The 17,113-nt window shown below is 45.7% G+C and overlaps 1 protein-coding gene across 1 annotated transcript in view; it reads right to left on the reverse strand.

Moving 5' to 3' along the window:
- Positions 1 to 1,403: 1,403 nt before the first annotated feature.
- The window catches only part of Map3k3 (mitogen-activated protein kinase kinase kinase 3), an 84,328-nt gene continuing 68,618 nt past the window's right edge, over positions 1,404 to 17,113 (reverse strand). The window contains exons 7-16 of the mRNA XM_085695943.2: positions 15,355 to 15,488; positions 12,103 to 12,176; positions 9,610 to 9,677; positions 9,311 to 9,403; positions 8,504 to 8,695; positions 7,758 to 7,906; positions 6,997 to 7,128; positions 6,398 to 6,527; positions 5,739 to 5,916; positions 1,404 to 4,073 (exon numbers count right to left, since the gene is read on the reverse strand). Of these exons, the coding sequence (XP_085552069.1) occupies positions 3,845 to 4,073; positions 5,739 to 5,916; positions 6,398 to 6,527; positions 6,997 to 7,128; positions 7,758 to 7,906; positions 8,504 to 8,695; positions 9,311 to 9,403; positions 9,610 to 9,677; positions 12,103 to 12,176; positions 15,355 to 15,488 (1,379 nt within the window). The 3' untranslated portion in view covers positions 1,404 to 3,844. The remainder of the gene's footprint in view (positions 4,074 to 5,738; positions 5,917 to 6,397; positions 6,528 to 6,996; positions 7,129 to 7,757; positions 7,907 to 8,503; positions 8,696 to 9,310; positions 9,404 to 9,609; positions 9,678 to 12,102; positions 12,177 to 15,354; positions 15,489 to 17,113) is intronic.

A 17,113-nucleotide genomic window follows, 5' to 3' on the forward strand; every position in this document is an offset into this window, starting at 1 on the left:
TCTTGACTCTCTATTATGTGGCCTGATGGGGGAGCTTTGTGGCAGTCAGGTAGGCTACAAATTCATCACAGGGATAGGTAAGGGGGGCTTTTGGCCTTGAAGGGGCTGGGTGATGGTTGTCCAATAAGCATTAGCTTGAAGGACTGGCCTCTGCCAACTCAGGATATCAAACTGTCAAAACTTGGAATCCCAATGTGTACTCTTGAGTTGTTGGAGAGAAGCCAGGCCCCACCGATTCACATCCACACAACAGTTTTGAGATATTGTTTCACTTAGTATGTAGCCCTGACTGGGCTAGAACTCTGCCTGCCTCTGCTTAAGCACCGAAGTGCTGGGGTTAAAGATGTGCATCACCACTGCCTGCCTCACTGCAGTTCCTCAGAGGTGGAGTGGGGCCCAAAGCAGAACTTTACAACTTGGACAAGACTGTGTCTGCCTTTCTGCTAGCTGGTTCCAGCTGTCCAGTTTCCTCCTAGTCCTTTGCCCTAGAAATTTGCAAGGAATGATGGGAATCCAGACGAGCATATGCCGCTAACTTTCAGTGCTGCCACCTTTTCCTTCTCATGGCTGTCATCTTCCCAGAGCCTCTCCTGGGAAGGGAAAGGTCACAACTGCTGTGCTGGGTCATCCAGGAACAAACTTTGCTCCTCTAAGAGCCCATGCACACTGGGGATGACAGCACACAGCAGAGAAGCAAGGCAAGTATAAGACGCTCCCTCAGCAGAAGTCTCAGTTGTCCTGCCCCACGCCCTACTGCCCTGACTCCTGCAAACGACCTGTGGGATAGATGAATTGGTGAGCAAGGGGGTAAGCAGACTGCCAGGGAATCCTGCCTCTGGTCCTGCTGGCAGATGAACCACTGCGGCCTGTTCCTTCTCTGCGGTAACCAGAGATGGCAAGGCCTTGGATCTATGGGGACAAAGATGGTCTCTTGCTGCAATCAAGAAACAGTGGCAGTGCCAGGCAGTGGTAGTACACAACACCCTTAGTCCCAGCGCCAGGGAGGCAGAGGCAGGCAGATCTGAGTTCAGGACAGCCTATCTCCAAAACTAAACAAACAGTGGCAGGGTTGGGTGCTCAGGAGGCAGAGGCAGGTGGTTATTTGTGGCCTTGAGACCAGCCTAGTCTATATAGTGAGCTCTAGGGCAACCAGGGCTACATAGACCTTTTCTCAAAAAGAAAAAAACAAAAACAAAACAAAACAAAAAAACCATGTATTGAGACCAGATGGACCAACAATGCTGCCTCAGTGGAATGAGAGGCCACCTGGGCTAGCAATGATGCTTTAGCCAAGTCAGGTCAGGACCTCACTTTTGGCAGCTATTTAAACTTGGTGTTCGGCATCCCATCCCAGTACAAATTTCTACCAACCACCTTTAACCACAAGCATGGTCACAGGACCCTTCTGATATAAATGATCCCTTTTATTGTAAGTAATGCACTGGCCTGGCTTTGCACTGCAAGCCCTCAGTCAAGATATAGTCAAATAACTATGGCTGCAGGTTCTTCTGCACAATCCACAATTCAGACACAGACACAGAGCTGGGTGAGTGGGAGGAACAGGAGGGTGACAGCATGCACCTGGCCCAGGCCTGGTCCTTCCATGTGGGGCTGGCCAAAGCAGACAAACCCCATGGAATGTCAGACAAACGATGGCATAACACTTTTCATAACAGGCAAGGGCTGCTTGAGACCATCCTTCAGAACCATCGGGCCCATCCTAGAGCCCTACAACTGCTCATCTGGATTTATTAATAAGAAAAAATAAATTAATAGCTTGGCCCTGAGGATGCTGAACCAGCATGTCCACAGTTTTTGGCACAAAAAAAAAAGGGGGTCTTTTTTTTTTCTTTGGAGTGCAGGATTTGTTGGCTTACTTTTAAGTTCATTTTTAGAAACATTCCCTCTGAGGTAAGATACCCCCCTCCCCCGTGTGGGGGCTTTGTGAGAGCCTGAACCTGGGACAAGCAGAGTCGTCTCATCAGACATCTTGTCAGCCCACCAAGCTCTGTTTCCTTTTGTGGTTTGGGGTTTGGATGGGGGTAGGCTAAGGGGTGCTACAGCCATCAGGATGGGGTCAAGGAGAGGCTGAGCTGCCTTTTGGCAGCTTTGGTCTAGAAGAGGGGCCAGGCCAGTCCCCACCCTGGGCAAAAGCTAAGGTGGAAGCAGGACTTACTCACTGGCTTCAGAGCAGTTAGAGGATGGCCTGACAGAGACCCCCAGGGAAAGGAAATAAAACAGAGGGTCCAGGCCCAATTGGCACCGTGCAACACACAAATCTGCAAAACCAGCTGCTTTCAATTTCTGTTCTCTCTTCAGGAGTCCATCACCAGTAACAGTCTAGAATTGATATATATAAAAACCATCAAATATGGATCTGAGATATAAATTAACAAGTACAAGGCCTCACATTACATGATGTGAAAAGGCTAAAAACAGCGATAGAAACTACATTCATAAAAGTGCATCGTCAACATACAACGAAGGCTTTGGCTTGTTCTGTGCCCATGGGGAAGTGGGCATGGCTGGCAGAGCTGCCTGGCGCTAATCCCCAGCTCCCTGGAGATGCCCATCCCTGGGCACTGGCTTTTTTAAAATTTTTTTTTCACTTTAATGACAACTCCTAAGAAATGGGAGTTGGGAGGGAGGAGCTGTAGCAATAGGCACATCTGGAGGGGAAGGGGCTGGAAGAAAGACCAGCGCCCAGGCTGAGGTAAATATGGCCGATCTAAGCTGCTCGGAGTCTTTCCCCAACCCCTGTTGGCATCCTCCCTTGTGGGAGGAACAAGGGATGAGCTGAGAACACAACTGGGCAAGGCAGGCTAAGGAAGAGCTGGTGGTTTTGGACATGGTTGGTGGCAGCACAAGGGCTTCCTTTCTACCCAAACGAGTGGGCTCAGGCCTGACAGGTTTGAGATGCAGACAGCCTGAGACAGCCCTCCTAATTTTCCTGAACTGCCCAATGGGGCCAGAGCCAGATGCCCTCATTTGTGTTGCCTACTTTCTCTGCTCCAGTGAGGGAACAGATGCCAGGCCAGAGGCCATGCCATCAGCTCTTCTCAGTCCAGCCCAAAGCCCAAGCCCACATGGGTCTCCAGAGCTCAGAGGCAAAGTCTCCAGTTTAGAAACTGGGAACAGCATAAGAGTGACTCCAACTTGTAAAACAGAGACAATTGCATTGACAAGACTGGGTTTCCCCAGTTACTGGAGGCAGCTCCATTTCTCAGGCCCTGCTTATGGTGGCAGGCTCCTCCTTCCCAGAATAAGGCAGCATAACATTTGCTTCTTTCAATCTTTGGTAAAAGACAGGACTGGCGAAGCACACCTGGAGGCTCTAAGTGAAGGCAGCCCACACGTCTACCTTGTGGTGGCTGGGAATGCTAGGCTTGAGTGGGCTCATGCAGCCCAGAGATAACTCTGGCAATCTCCAAACATTGGGAGGAGAATCAAAATAACACTCTGAATGAAATAACACTATTCATACCCTTGAGTAAGTCCTGTGCCCCAGTCCCTTCTGGCTTCAGTGCTGACTGCAGTGTTAGGACACATTGAGGCCATGGCTGTCTTACACACTGTTCCCAGCCCCTTTCCTTCTGCATTGTGATGATGCAGCTTAGGATGATGGAGCTCTTGGGTCTTATAGGCTGGGGTTCCCAGTCTTGATGCCACACAGCTATCCCATCCTGGCTTTGAGTCCCAGTGACAGAAGGGGCACAAACAATGGCTGGACCGAAGCTCCACTGTCCTTAGCCTTGCCTGGAAGAAGCAGCAACTTCACTGAGCCTGACAGCAGCCCCTGGCCTTCTCAGCAGGTGGCAGCTGGCAGCAGCATGGCCTTGAGAGCTCAGTACACGAGCTGTGCAAAGTGGTGTGTGAGCAGTTCCTCAGCTGAGGGTCTCTGACGAGCCTCCACAAAAATGCGTCTCAGGAAGTCCCTGCCGTGTTCTGAGATGTGAGAGGGCAGCTGAGGATTAGTCGGCTGGGTGGCAATCTTGAAAATGGCAGCCATAGCTTCATACTCTGCCCAAGGTGGTTTCTCTGTCAGCATCTCCACTACAGTACAGCCCAGGCTCCTACAAGAGAGAATCTTATGTCATCTGTCAGCCACCCTACCATCGGTAAGGAAAGGAAGTATCATTCTCAGGTCACAGTGAAGGACAAACAGACCAAGCAAAGGTTACTTACTGAGACTGGAAAGAGTACTGACCGACTCCAAGATAACTATGTCAGCTTCCTTTTGGTGTAAATAGCTCTTATTTCCTTGCTTTTCCAGTTTCTGGGGAATGTCTGCATTTTTTCCTGTCTATGTCTTTCTCATGTGAGAGATTGAACCCAAGGCCTTGTGTGTATTTAGCATATTCAATATTATTAAGTGCTGGGTGGTCATAGGACACACCTTTAATCCCAGGACTCGGGAGCAGTTGCAGGCAGATCTCTGTGAGTTAGAGGCCAGCCTGGTTTACAAAGTAAGTTCTAGGACAGTCAAGGCTATACAGAGAAACCCTGTACACACACACACACACACACACACACACATACACATACACACACACACACACAGACAGCAATAGCTATCCTAAACCTACTGTGTCTCTTGGCTTCTGGTCCCTCACTCCTTGACTGTCCTTTGCCACATTTCCCACAACCCACTCTGACCTGTTTTTTTCTCTAAGGAGCTCATCACTACTCCAGGCCCATCAGGTAATTCAGGATAATGTCTCAGTTATAGAAGCCCTACTGCCAGATAGGTTATATTTATAGGTTTTGGCAGATAGGATTTAGACATCTTTGGAGGACAACCCATGATAACTTTCCAAGGAGAAAAGTTTTCATAACTCTTAGGTCCTTTATGATAATGGACATAAAAATTAAGTAAGTCAAATGCAAGCTGTTTGGGCACAAGAAGGGGCTAAGTCTACTCATGTTAAGAGACAAATCTAGGTCTTCAGAACATATCCTGCTCTGTGTGTGTGTGTGTTTTACATGCATTTGAGTGTGTCTGTATCGATGCATGCAGAAGCCAGAGCAGGACAAATGTCTTCTCTGCCTTACTACCTTGAGACAGTGTCTCTCACTGAAATGGAAGCTTGCTTTTTCAGTTACACTGGCTGGCCAGAAAGCTCGCAGGATCCACCTGTGTTTGCCTCCCAATGCTGGAGTTACAAGCATGAGGAACCATGCCTAGCTTTTTCTGTGAAAGCTAGGGACTTGAACTCAGGTCCTTATACTTGTACAGCAGGTATAACTATTAGGTCATACCTAACCCCTGAACCTACCTCCCTACTTGCCTGCCTTCCTCCCTCCCTCCTTTCTTTTACTTTCTCTCTCTTTCTTTTTTGAGAAATAATTTCATTATGTTCCTGGTTGGCTTAGAACCACTCTGTAGACCAGACTGGCCTTGAACTCACAGCTATATGTCTACCTCTGCCTCCCTAGTGCTGAGATTAAAGATGCCACAACATCCAGCCCAAACCTTGCTTCTTAAAAGAGGTCCAGCAAATATGGATTTTGACACTCATGGCCTAAGTCTTTAGCCATAACCCTTTGTTGTTTGGGATAAAAATTCTTTCCATTTACTCCTCCCCAACCCACTGAATCTAAGCCCTGGGTGCACCAGTCAGCAAGAATAGGTCCTCAGTCCCCCTTTCTCACACTGTCAAGTTCACAAGTTCATGTTTGATGTAGAGAACCTTCAGCTCAGGCAGGGAGATAGGTTCCCGGCACACCCCAGTGCTCACCACACGTCTGCCTTCCTTCCGTAGCCCTCGCCGCTGATGACTTCAGGGCTCATCCAGTAGGGTGTGCCAGTGACAGAGCGCATGCCTGTCCCTGACATGCAGATGGTCTGTAGGCGTTTGCTGGCCCCAAAATCCCCAAGCTTCACATTCCCAGCTGAGTCTCGGAGAATATTGGCTCCTAAGGCATGAAAGGGCAGAGGCTACCACTTTGGACCCTCTTATATTTTTCTTTTATCTCCCCTTCTAGGTGACTGAAGGCCAGGGCCACCACTGACTTAGATATAAGCTGCAAAGAAGTCTCACAGTATAAAAGAGATCACCCCCATCTCAACATTTGCATTTTAAGGTATTTTCCCCATACTGCTCAACCAATTTTTACACCCATCTCCAATTAAGGAAGCAGTTGGGATCCTATTTTTCAGAGAAAGCTCAGAGTAGTTAAGCTAGTGATTCGTCTACTCATAACTGAATGGTAGCCTTGAACCTAGGCTTCACTATGTTGGCCTGACTGGCCTGGAACTCACTGTGTTGACCAGGCTGGCCTCTAATGATTTACCTGCCTTTGCCTCCCTTCCAAGTACTGGGATTAAAGGCGTGCACCACTATGCCTGGCTGAACCTAGGTCTTGATGCCTCCACCGCAGCTTCACCTCTACTCACCCTTGATGTCCCGATGCACAATCATGTTGCTATGCAGGTATGACATGCCCTCCAGGATCTGCCGGGTATACTTGCGGGTCACACTCTCTGTCAGAGCTCCATAGGCCTTCAGCTGGTCTTTTACAGAGCCCTAATAGACCACAAGAGAGTCCCCTCAGGGGCTAGCTTATGAGAGGAGACAGGTTATTTCCAGTCCCCAGGACTGTAGCACAGCCGTGATCCATCTGAGTCTCATTTGCATGTATAGGGCCACTTTTGCCAGGAGCTATCAGACAGTTTAGGAAAAGCCCCAAACAGTCCTTATCTTAAGCAAGGAGGACGCACGACCGGGCTGAGGAGATCCTCTGTTCCAGGCAGAGGTGCTTACTTGACGTGAACCAGCCCTTCAGGACCCTCAAGTTAGATAGAACCTGGGACATTTCTCATCTCACACCCTCTCTGTAGCCAAAGGCAGAGCCCTCTTGACATCAATCCTGCCATCACATAGTTTCCAAGAGCCTCATCAGATGAGGCCCAGGTCAAGGGTGACCCACCCCCACAGCCACTACCCTAGAGTCAAGCCCTCTGTGTCAATTCCACATGCATCCAAGAGCACATACCCCTGGCATGTACTCCATAAAGATGGTGAGGATCTTCTCAGCACGGTCCCGCAGGCAGCCATAGTACTGCACAATGCGTTCATGCTGCAAGTTCTTCAGCAACTGGATCTCACACTCCAGAGCACTCACCTCCTAGAGAGGGACCACTGGTCACCTGGGCATTCAGGGCCCAGTTGTGCCCACCTGGGGTCAGCTTATCTTGCCCTAGTCTATGATTCACAGGGGTCTGCTTTGGAAACTTCAGCTGGAGAACAGCAAACTCTCTCAAATGTCTGCTCCTTGGCCACAATGCTGGGTAGCCCTTGGGATGCAGCATTCTTTACCCAGAAGAAGGCAAACAGGAAGGAGTGAAGAGGGAGAAGGGGCTACAGAATCCTACTTAAAGTAACTACTATATTTGTCTATTCACATTGAGGTATAGACTATGTGACTCCTACTTCCAAAGAAACAAATGGGCGAGCTCCATAAGCTTCCTTCTGCACCAAGGCTCTGTTAGGGGGAATGGGTCCAAAGAGTGCTCTTTGGGAAATTAGTCCTCATTGTCTCAGTTTGGGCTGCTAGGACTTTAGCATGGATGCAGTCCTTCTCCTAGAAGCTCCACACCCTTTGGGACATTGGCCCTTCACCCCTTGGCTAGAACTAAGATGAATAGTAAAAAATCTTGGAAGTTTGGGAAGTACTTGTATCACCTTAGGCAAATATTCAATAGGTATTTTGGCTAGGGGGAGAAGCTGGAGGTTTGTGTGTGGGGAAGGCCATACCTTGCTTGTCTCAGGACTATCTGGGTCAAACTGGACCTGCTTAGAAGCAAGTTCACGTCCTGTGTCCACATCATAGCACAAATAGACCCTGCCAAAGGCACCTTGACCCAGGAGCTTCCCCCGACGCCAATTGATGGGAGCACTAGGAGCTAGAGAGAGAGAGACAGAGAGACAGAGACCACATTAGATTATGAACTTTCTGTCCTTGCACCCTCCTGTCCTACTGACCACAGAACTCTGCTCAGATCCTCCTTGTACCATCCATCCCTTCCTTCTCTTGCAGGCCTAAGCCCTTGGTCAACAGGGTAGTTCTGAGAAGCAGGGGACTGGTAAAATGGTGTGGTATTGAACAAATAACTTTATTTTCAAAGCTCCTAAACATGTTTTTCATCTATTATTCACTTTTTGAGACAGGGCCTTGGTGTATAACACATACTGACCTTGAACTCACTATGTAACTCAAGTTGGTCTCTTAAGTGTTCAAGCTTCCTGAGTACTGAGATTACAATACCATCATGCCTAGCTTGCTCTTAATAGCCCAATGTGGCAAAAAGCCCTTTAGCTTTAAACATAGGAAAACTAAAACCAGGTAGAAGAAATGCCTTATCCTACAGCCATCGAGTTAGGCCTACATTCTAGGGTGTGGCTCCTCCAAACTCTGAGAGGAGCTGCCACAGTGGCACAGCAGAGCTCTTGTCCCTGCAGCTAGCTGTCTCAGCACTCTCCTAGTCAGGGACATGTCTCACATTTGGTTGGTACATTCCTTTCCTGCACGGAGAGGGCATTCTCGCTGTCTGCACTCCGCAGGCGCCCACGGGGGTCCAGGTATTGCACAGCTACACCCATGTTCTCGCCATTTGTGCTCAAGGAGCGACTTGAGGGCACCAGAGTGAAGAGGTTGCCTTGATGCCGCCGTATCCTGGGAAATGTTCTTCTGCCTACAGAAGTGCAGGAATAAGGACAAAGCAAGTCAGAGTCCTGGCCACAAACCCGGATGTGCAAAGCAGGTAACAGTGACAACCAGCTCAGGTGTATTCCACCTGCCTTCCCGCCTGACTCATGCCAGAAAGGCTGCTATCCTAGCTCCCTAAGAATCAAGACAAAAACAGGAATTAGGAAGTTGCCTGGCTAAAGAAGCCCTGAACATAGGGAAGTCTTAAGACTGATCCTCAGACCCAACAAAAGGCAAACCACAGCTTGTGTGTTCTGTTCAGCATCCTATTCCTGATCCCTCTGCCACAACTTCAGTTCATCTGTTGTGCTGCAGAAGACAGCATTAGAGAGGTGGCACCCTGGAATACATGTGTACTCAAGGACAGCAGTCCAGTGGCAGCATCTTCATCTACCCCCCCCCCCCCCATATGTGCCTAGTTCCTTATCTCTTTTGCCTCAAGCTTGCGGCACAATGTCTCAAAAATAAGGGAAAACGCTGAGGTGTGAGTACCTGGTTTCCTTTCCATCAACCCCGAAGCCCTCCTTTTGTGGTGTTTTTTTCCAGGTAAAACTTTGATCTTTCACCACCCAACCAGCAGGGGGCAGTGTAAAGCACTCACCATCGTTGTAGTCTTTGTGGTGTACAGACACATGGTAGCGCCTGGGATAGGTTCCACCTTTGACTCCTTTATCATAGAGCTGGGTCTCCCGATCTGAGAAAGACAGGAGAATTACTAGACTGTGGGTGAGTCAAGATAGGTGAGTCACTTAAGCTCCCAAGCCTCCTGAGATTTTAGAGTAGCAGCTCCAGGAAAAGTACCATACAGTTTTGTCTTCCCAATTTAGAGGCATTTGTGGTCCCAACACGACACTCTTTCCCCAACCCCTGCAGTACCTACCTAGGCTCTGTGGAATTTACCTGAGCATTCCTTTCTGTTGTCTGGGAAGCTCCTGGCTCGGGACATTTGTGATTTCCTGAAGGATGGGCTGGAAAAAACAAAAGACTACAAAATAAACTTTAGTGCACATCCAGAGGGCAGAAGGAAGGGTATCTAAGTGGCCCCCCTTCCTGAGGATGTTCACAGAGGGAAAGGTGCAGGGGAGTTGCTCTGCCTGGAACCTGGTCTCTGGTGCTCACCACCCCACTTCATCAGCCTGAGGCCAAACAGGAGTGACAACTCTGCCTTTCCTGCTGCATTCCGTGCTGGCTGGTTGTCCCCTTTCTATTCCTGGCCTTTTTCCTAATCTCTAATCTCTATGCCAGGTGAAGAAATCAAACTAAACAACAATAAACCAACTTGGCTTAGGCAGTAATAATGAAAACACTGTAGTTTAAAGAATGCTTTCTTTCTTTCCTTTCTCTTTTGTTTCTTCTTTGGTTTGTTTTTTTTGAGGCAGGGTTTCTTTGTGTACTCTTGGCTGTCTTGGAACTCACTCTGTAGACCAGGCTAGCCTTGAACTCACCTGTCTCTGCCTCCTGAGTGCTGGGATTAAAGGTGTGCACCACCACTGCCTGGCAAAGAATGATTTCTAATTTTATAGAGGATTTCTTCATACCTCTGTAAAGTAGGACACATAATAAAACAGCAGGTACCAGTTATTGAGCAGCTGCTGTGTTATTACTATTCTTCACTGATCACCTGTAGGTTAAAAATAAGACTCCACTTTATGTGCCAAGGACATTCAAGACCCAGTATGCTACGCCAGTCTTTTTCTATTTCTCTACCAGGCATCCTCCATTTAGACTGCCATCTCATTTTAGAGTGGGGAAACTAAGAGGGAAGTTGGTAAATGTTAGCTACCTTTTCAACATCCAGTTAAATCTGAATGAATCTTTGACAAGCAAGTACCTTGTATGTGTATGCATGTATAGGTCAGAGGCTGACATCTGGTATCTTTCCCAATTGTTGTCCCTCTTATTTTTACAGACAGAGGTTCTCACTGAACCTTGAACTTTCAGGTTCAGCTAGCTGGGCTGGCTAGTGAGCCTCAGTTATCCTCCTGTCTTTACCTTCCCAGCACCGAGATTACAGATGTGCAGTGCTGTACCCAGCTGTTTTACTTGGGCTCCGAGAGACTGAACTCAAGCCCACATTCATTTTTTTTTTAAATTTTTAAAATTTATTTATTATGTATACAGTATTCTGTCTGCATGTATGCCTGAAGGCCAGAAGAGGGCACCAGACCTCATTTCAGATGGTTGTGAGCCACCATGTGGTTGCTGGGAATTGAACTCAGGACCTTCGGAAGAGCAGGCAATGCTCTCAACCACTGAGCCATCTCTCCAGCCCTCAAGCCCACATTCTTGAACAACAGCACTTTACTAACCAAGTCATCTCCCTAGTCCTCCAAGTATCTTTTGAGGTCAGAAAACTCAAGATAGTTTTGGAGAGCTGCCCTACTTTCAAACAACTGGACCACCATCCTCCCTTGACACTACACAGTTTTGAATAGTCCAAAGATACAGTCAGTCCCTGTTCTGACTGAGATTTTGGCCAGTGGTAGCACCTCCTGTCATATTTACTGGTACTGTTTTGTTCCCTGATTGGAGAGCAAGTCCCAAAGAAACCTACATAAATGTATGTATTCTGTGACATCTAGAAGAGGATGGTGAGTAGATTAGTCACAAGATCAGCACCTGATCCATCAACTGATCACACAATTAAGGAAAGAAGGAAGTTATTTCTATTTTCTAGCCCTAGACTACTCCCCAACCCCCAATCAAATGAGTTCTCAGACATAAAGAGGTGAAAGTCTGCTCCAAACACCCTCACAAGCCACATAGGAAACTGAGGTAGGAAGACTGTGAGTTCCAGACCAGCTAGCTATCTAGTGAGAACTCGTCACAACAAAACAAAACAAAATAACACTTCCTCGACACAGTTGTTTGGTATATAAAGAAAAGCACTGACTTCTAGTGTAAGAACAAACATACTACATAAGGAGATAAAAGTTAAGTTACAAAATCTGGATATTCTGTTTTCTCATTATTATAAGCTAGCTTCTTCTTCAACCATAAACTTTTGGAGAAAGAAAAGAAAGAACAGACATACCAACCTATGGGTGAGATCCCATTTTTTTCCCCAAATTTCAATAAGCTATTGCTTCTCAATTCAAATCACAGTAATGAGGTGAAAAAGTAGGCAGACTATAGTATGTGCAAAGTCAAAACACATAAAGCGCTGGGAACAACACAGCACGCAGTAAATGAACTGTTCTTCTAAGCTATTATTAAGTTTATTTTATTGAGCACCAAACCGTTCTGACAGTCCTTGGGAAACTGAGGGCCTCTCTAAAAGCACACCGTTTTAATCCTGGGCCTATGGCTGTATCAGGGACATGGACTTCTTTCCCTAAAACCATTCCAAAAATGCCTACTCATTGGGCCCCCAAACCACCCATACCTTCATACCTGTCTGCTGACCTGTCCAAGGATTGGCAGCTTCCTGACAAGGAATTTTCAGCACTGCTCAAGGGATCTAGCATCTGAAAGGAAAGCCACACAATCAAACCACAGTTTCCACTCAAATCCCAGCCAGTAGACCCAGGCAGAGCTAGCATATGGTTCTTTTTGTCAAAATATGGAAGTGTCTTTGTTTCCCCATGTAGTGGAAGAAGGGTATAAGGTGCAATTCTCTCCCTTAGTTTGAAAGGCAAGCTTCTAGGATGAAGGAAAATGTTTGGCTGGCATCCCTAGGAGTTCTGCCAATAGAGCAAAGCAGAGACACTGCCTTTTCTTGTTGGCATTTTCTTGGCCCATCAATATTAGTGTCTGGCACTTAAAATGGTATTGCCCTGCAGAAGTCTCCAGTGGAGTTTGGGTGGGAACCTAACACTTCTGTTTACACTCTATAATTCATAATTTACAAGACAAGCATTACCTCATTTCACAGAGGAACACTGCAGACCAAGGAAGGTTAGGAAACAGATATCTAAACTCAGAAAACTGGTGAGTAAATAATAGGTGCCGAAAAACAAATTCCTAGGTCCTGACTCTAACGTAGAGGTGAAAGATACCTATGTGAATTAAATATCATTCTAGCTTATAGTCAAACGCATTAACAAAATCAGAACATGTTTTTTTGGTTTTGTTTTTCGAGACAGGGTTTCTCTGTAGCTTTGGAGTCTGTCCTGGAACTAGCTCTTGTAGACCAGGCTGGCCTCAAACTCACAGAGATCCGCCTGCCTCTACCTCCCGAGTGCTGGGATTAAAGACATGCACCACCACCGCCTGGCCAGAATGTATTTTTTTCCGTAACCTAAAGGCTTCATTTTTTTTCCCTGTCGGAGGAGTGGTAATGATGGGAGTGCAGCCTTCAAATTCAAAATACAGTCATCTCTATATGCATGGGGGCTGCTTCCAGGACTCCTGCTGATATCAGATCATGCATGCTCTAGTCCCTTATATAAGATAATGCAGTATTTATCGATAAACTGCACACACATCTTCCTGTACACTTTACATCATCTTGATTACTTATACATAATAATATAATGTAAATGCCTTAAATCATATTGTTTAGGAAACAACAAAAAAGAAACGTCTGGACATAGTCAACACACACAAATAGTATTTTCTGACCAGGAAAGAAACCTGCAGCTGAAGGCCGTCCAGGTTACACAAAATCCCCTGGGAAGAGGGAGCACAGAAGGAAGAAGAATGTAAAGGGCTTCCTATAGCCCATATAGTTTGAATAATGAAAGTTGCAGGAATCAGCTTTCTGTAAAACCCCACATGTACTGATATTAAGTTTTTTTCTTTTATGGTGTGTGTGTGTGTGTGTGTGTGTGCGCGCGCGCGCAATATGAGTGCAGAAGCCCACTAAGTACAGAAGAGATGTCAGAGTTCCTGGAGCTGAAATTATAAGCAGTTGTGAACCATCCAGCATAGGTGATGGGAACCAAACTTGAGTCTTCTCAAGCATGTCTAATTGCCGCACCATCATTCCAGCCCACCTCCGTTTTAAAGATTTATTTTTTAATTTTTGTTTATGTTCATGTATATTTGTGGGGGGGCGGGGGGTAGATGCAGATACCCATGATGGTTAGAAGACAGTGTAAGATCTCCTGCATCTGGAATTACAGGCAGTTGTGAGCTATCTGACATGGGTGCTGGGAATCAAACTCAATTCCGAGCCATCTTTCTAGCTCCTTCTGTTGGCTATTTTATCTGTTAGGAATTTTCTCTTCTTAAGTCAAATTCCAGAAACCCGATGAACTTAACTCTTTGCAAAATAAAGACAAGCTCCTTGAAAACAAACAAACAACAAAAAATTCAGAAATAAAAGAGATCTTTTTTATTTTTTATGATCATTAGCATTTTGCATATATGTATATCTCTTTGAGGATGTCAGAAGCCCTGAAACTGGAGTTACAGACAGTTGTGAGCTGCCATGTGGGTGCTGAGAATTGAACCTGGCTCCTCTGGAAGAGCAGCTCCTAACCTCTGGAAGAATGCTCCTAACCGCTGAGTCATCTCTCTAGCTCCCAAATAGAGATCTTATCTTTACTCAGTTTACTAACCCAAAGTGTAATTTTAATACACTTTTATTAAGTAAGCTACTGGTTAAAAGCTAGCCATCATAATGGGTGTGCCAGTGTGGTGGACACGTTATCAGGTGACCAGTGAGGCACCCTTCCCTTGAGTGCAAGTAGAATTGGGACTTGGTTCTAGTCAATAAACTAAGGCAGAGACAATAGGAATGCCCACCCCCATGGTTACATTATATTACAGAAGTCTACAGTTTTGCCGGGGTGGTAGCACACACCTTTAATCCTAGCACTTGGGAGGTAGAGGCAGGTGGATCTCTGTGAGTTCAAGGCCAGCCTGGTCTATGTAGTAAGTTCCAGGACAGCCAGGGTTACACAGAGAAACCCTGCCTCGAAAAACCAAAAAGAAAACAGAAAAAAAGAAGAAGATGACAATTCCAACTTTGTAGACAGGAACAACAGAGCTTGGATTGGCTTTGAAGAAGGCCATGATGTTAGAGAGAGTCACAGTTCTACCAAATGTAAGGAACTAAATTGTGATAAGAACTCTAAGCTCAGGATGGAAATGCAGTTGGAGAGTACCTTGACTGTAGTAGCCCTGTGAGACCATGAGGGAAAAAAAACACATTATGTCATGTCTGTATTCCCCATCTAAAGACACTAAGATAATAAAGGTATACTGGTTTAAGACCAAATTTGTGACAATTTGTTATGTAACAATAGATAATTAATACAGCTACTAGCAAAATCATGTTATTTTATCAGTTCTACAGTTTAATTTACATACACACACCTTCATCAAGAAATAGCAAAACTAAAATATAGCCAATAAAGACATAACCTGTTGTCAGTTCAGGGTTGTTCCTAGCTAAAACTGCTGACTGAGATCAGGCCACTGTCAGAAGTCTGCACAGTGCATGGTGTTTTGCAAGTGGCCTAGTGAGAGGTCCTAAAGAGGAATACCATTAAGTGCTCACCTAACACTAGTGAGGTTAAGAAATTCAGATCTCATCTTTAAAAAGAACTAACCTTTGGCCCCTCAAAGGAATAATCCATCTTGGGGCAGGTTTGGTTTCCAAAGAACTATGGGATGGGTATCAAATTCTTCAGGTCTGTAATGTGTCACTGAGAGGCCTCATCACAATCTTGGTACATCCTATCCCTCCATACTCACACACTGCTCACTGGTCTCTGGGATGAATTCGCCTTCACTGTTAATGCTTGTATAGGATCCCTGCCGGGCAATGTGCTGTTGTCGCTCAGGTACGTAACCAGGTGGAGGAGAGCTTCGGCCAGGGTTCTGGGAGCCTAGAGCACAGAAAGAAGACCCTTTAACAACGAGACAACATGTGGCACGAGAGAAGCGGGTCCAGATAGAAGACTGGGCCCAAGAGATCAGGGATGTAACTCAGATGATCATGGCACCAGAGCCAGCATCTTCAGCTCAAGGGAGCAAACAACACCCCTTCCTTACAAACTAACTTTCAGAGATGGAACAGTACTAAAGCATATAGAACTAAGAACCTTGGCACAAAACATCAATCAAAATTAACTCTGTGACACAAGTTAGAAGTCAGTCAGCTTTTAAAAAATGCTCTTAGGACCTTGAGATGGTTCAGCAGGTGAAGGTACTTGTCACCAAGCCTGACAACGTAAGTTCATACACCAGGATCCACATGATAGAAGGAAAGAACTGATTCCTACATGGTGCGGGAGAATTGTTTGTATTCTGTCAATCATGTATTTTAATAAAACGCTGATTGGCCAGGCAGGAAGTATAGGCGGGAAAACCAGACAGGAAGTAGAGGCGGGGCAATGAGAATAGGAGAAGGCTAGGGAGGAGGAAGCTCCCTCCGCCATTCCTGCCCAGACCACAGAGAAGCAACATGTGAGCTGACAGCTGAAAAAGGTACCAAGCCATATGGCTAGCGTAGATAAGGATAATGGGGTAATATGTGTTATAAGAGCTAATAAGTAGCCAGAGCTAAGGGCTAATCAGTTTATAACCTAATGTAGACTCTGTATAATTTTCTTTGGGACTTGCCGGCTGCGGGGTACCGGGCGGGACAGAAACCCCAACAAGCCAGCCCCTCATGCTATACCTACATGTATTCCAACCTCCACACATACTGTGGCATGCTCGTGCACATATGTACATGTATACACAAATACACACATAAATAATAAAAATTTTGATGTTCTTATGTATTATTCATAATGTATTGTGGAAATTCATTCCACCAATAACTTTGGAGTACCAGCCTTAGGGTGTGGCTTCTTGTCCGTGGACATGATCTCTTAAAAGGAAATAGACAGAGGCCACATGCTCTCTTGGGTGATGAAGGGTCAAGTAGCGTGAAGCAGCATTTGGCCAGCTCCCAGTTCCATGAGTCTGCTTTCTCCACAACCCCCTTTTTAATAAATTGATATATGTATATAACATATACACATATCATTAATAAATTGATATATGCATATAACATATATAACATATACATATATCAATTTATTTTATATAAATTGATAAATTTTATATAAATTTATATCTATCTTTGTGGTACTCGCTATAATATCACATCTCTTGATAATAATGTCACATCTTCCTCTTTTTCTCTTTTGGGCACCAATGGCACTTTCTCCTATCCAAGGAAGAACCTAGGAAAATGATCATTTCAATCCTTGATACATATAATTAGGAAATATACTTCAAGATCACAAGCAGATGCCTGAAACCCTAAATAATAGCAAACCCAATGCATATATATCTATCTCAAAAGTTTAATGTATAAATTATGTATAAGAGATTAACAATCACCAGCTTCGCTGGATGATGCACTACTATAATCCCAGGACACAGGAGAAAGGAGCAGGGAAACTGAGCTCCAGACTCTCCAGAATAACATAAGTTATATACCAAGACCCTTTTAAAACAA

Source organism: Myodes glareolus, chromosome 9 (genome assembly GCF_982192425.1).
Source record: "Myodes glareolus chromosome 9, mMyoGla1.1, whole genome shotgun sequence".
NCBI classification, from domain to species: domain Eukaryota; kingdom Metazoa; phylum Chordata; class Mammalia; order Rodentia; family Cricetidae; genus Myodes; species Myodes glareolus.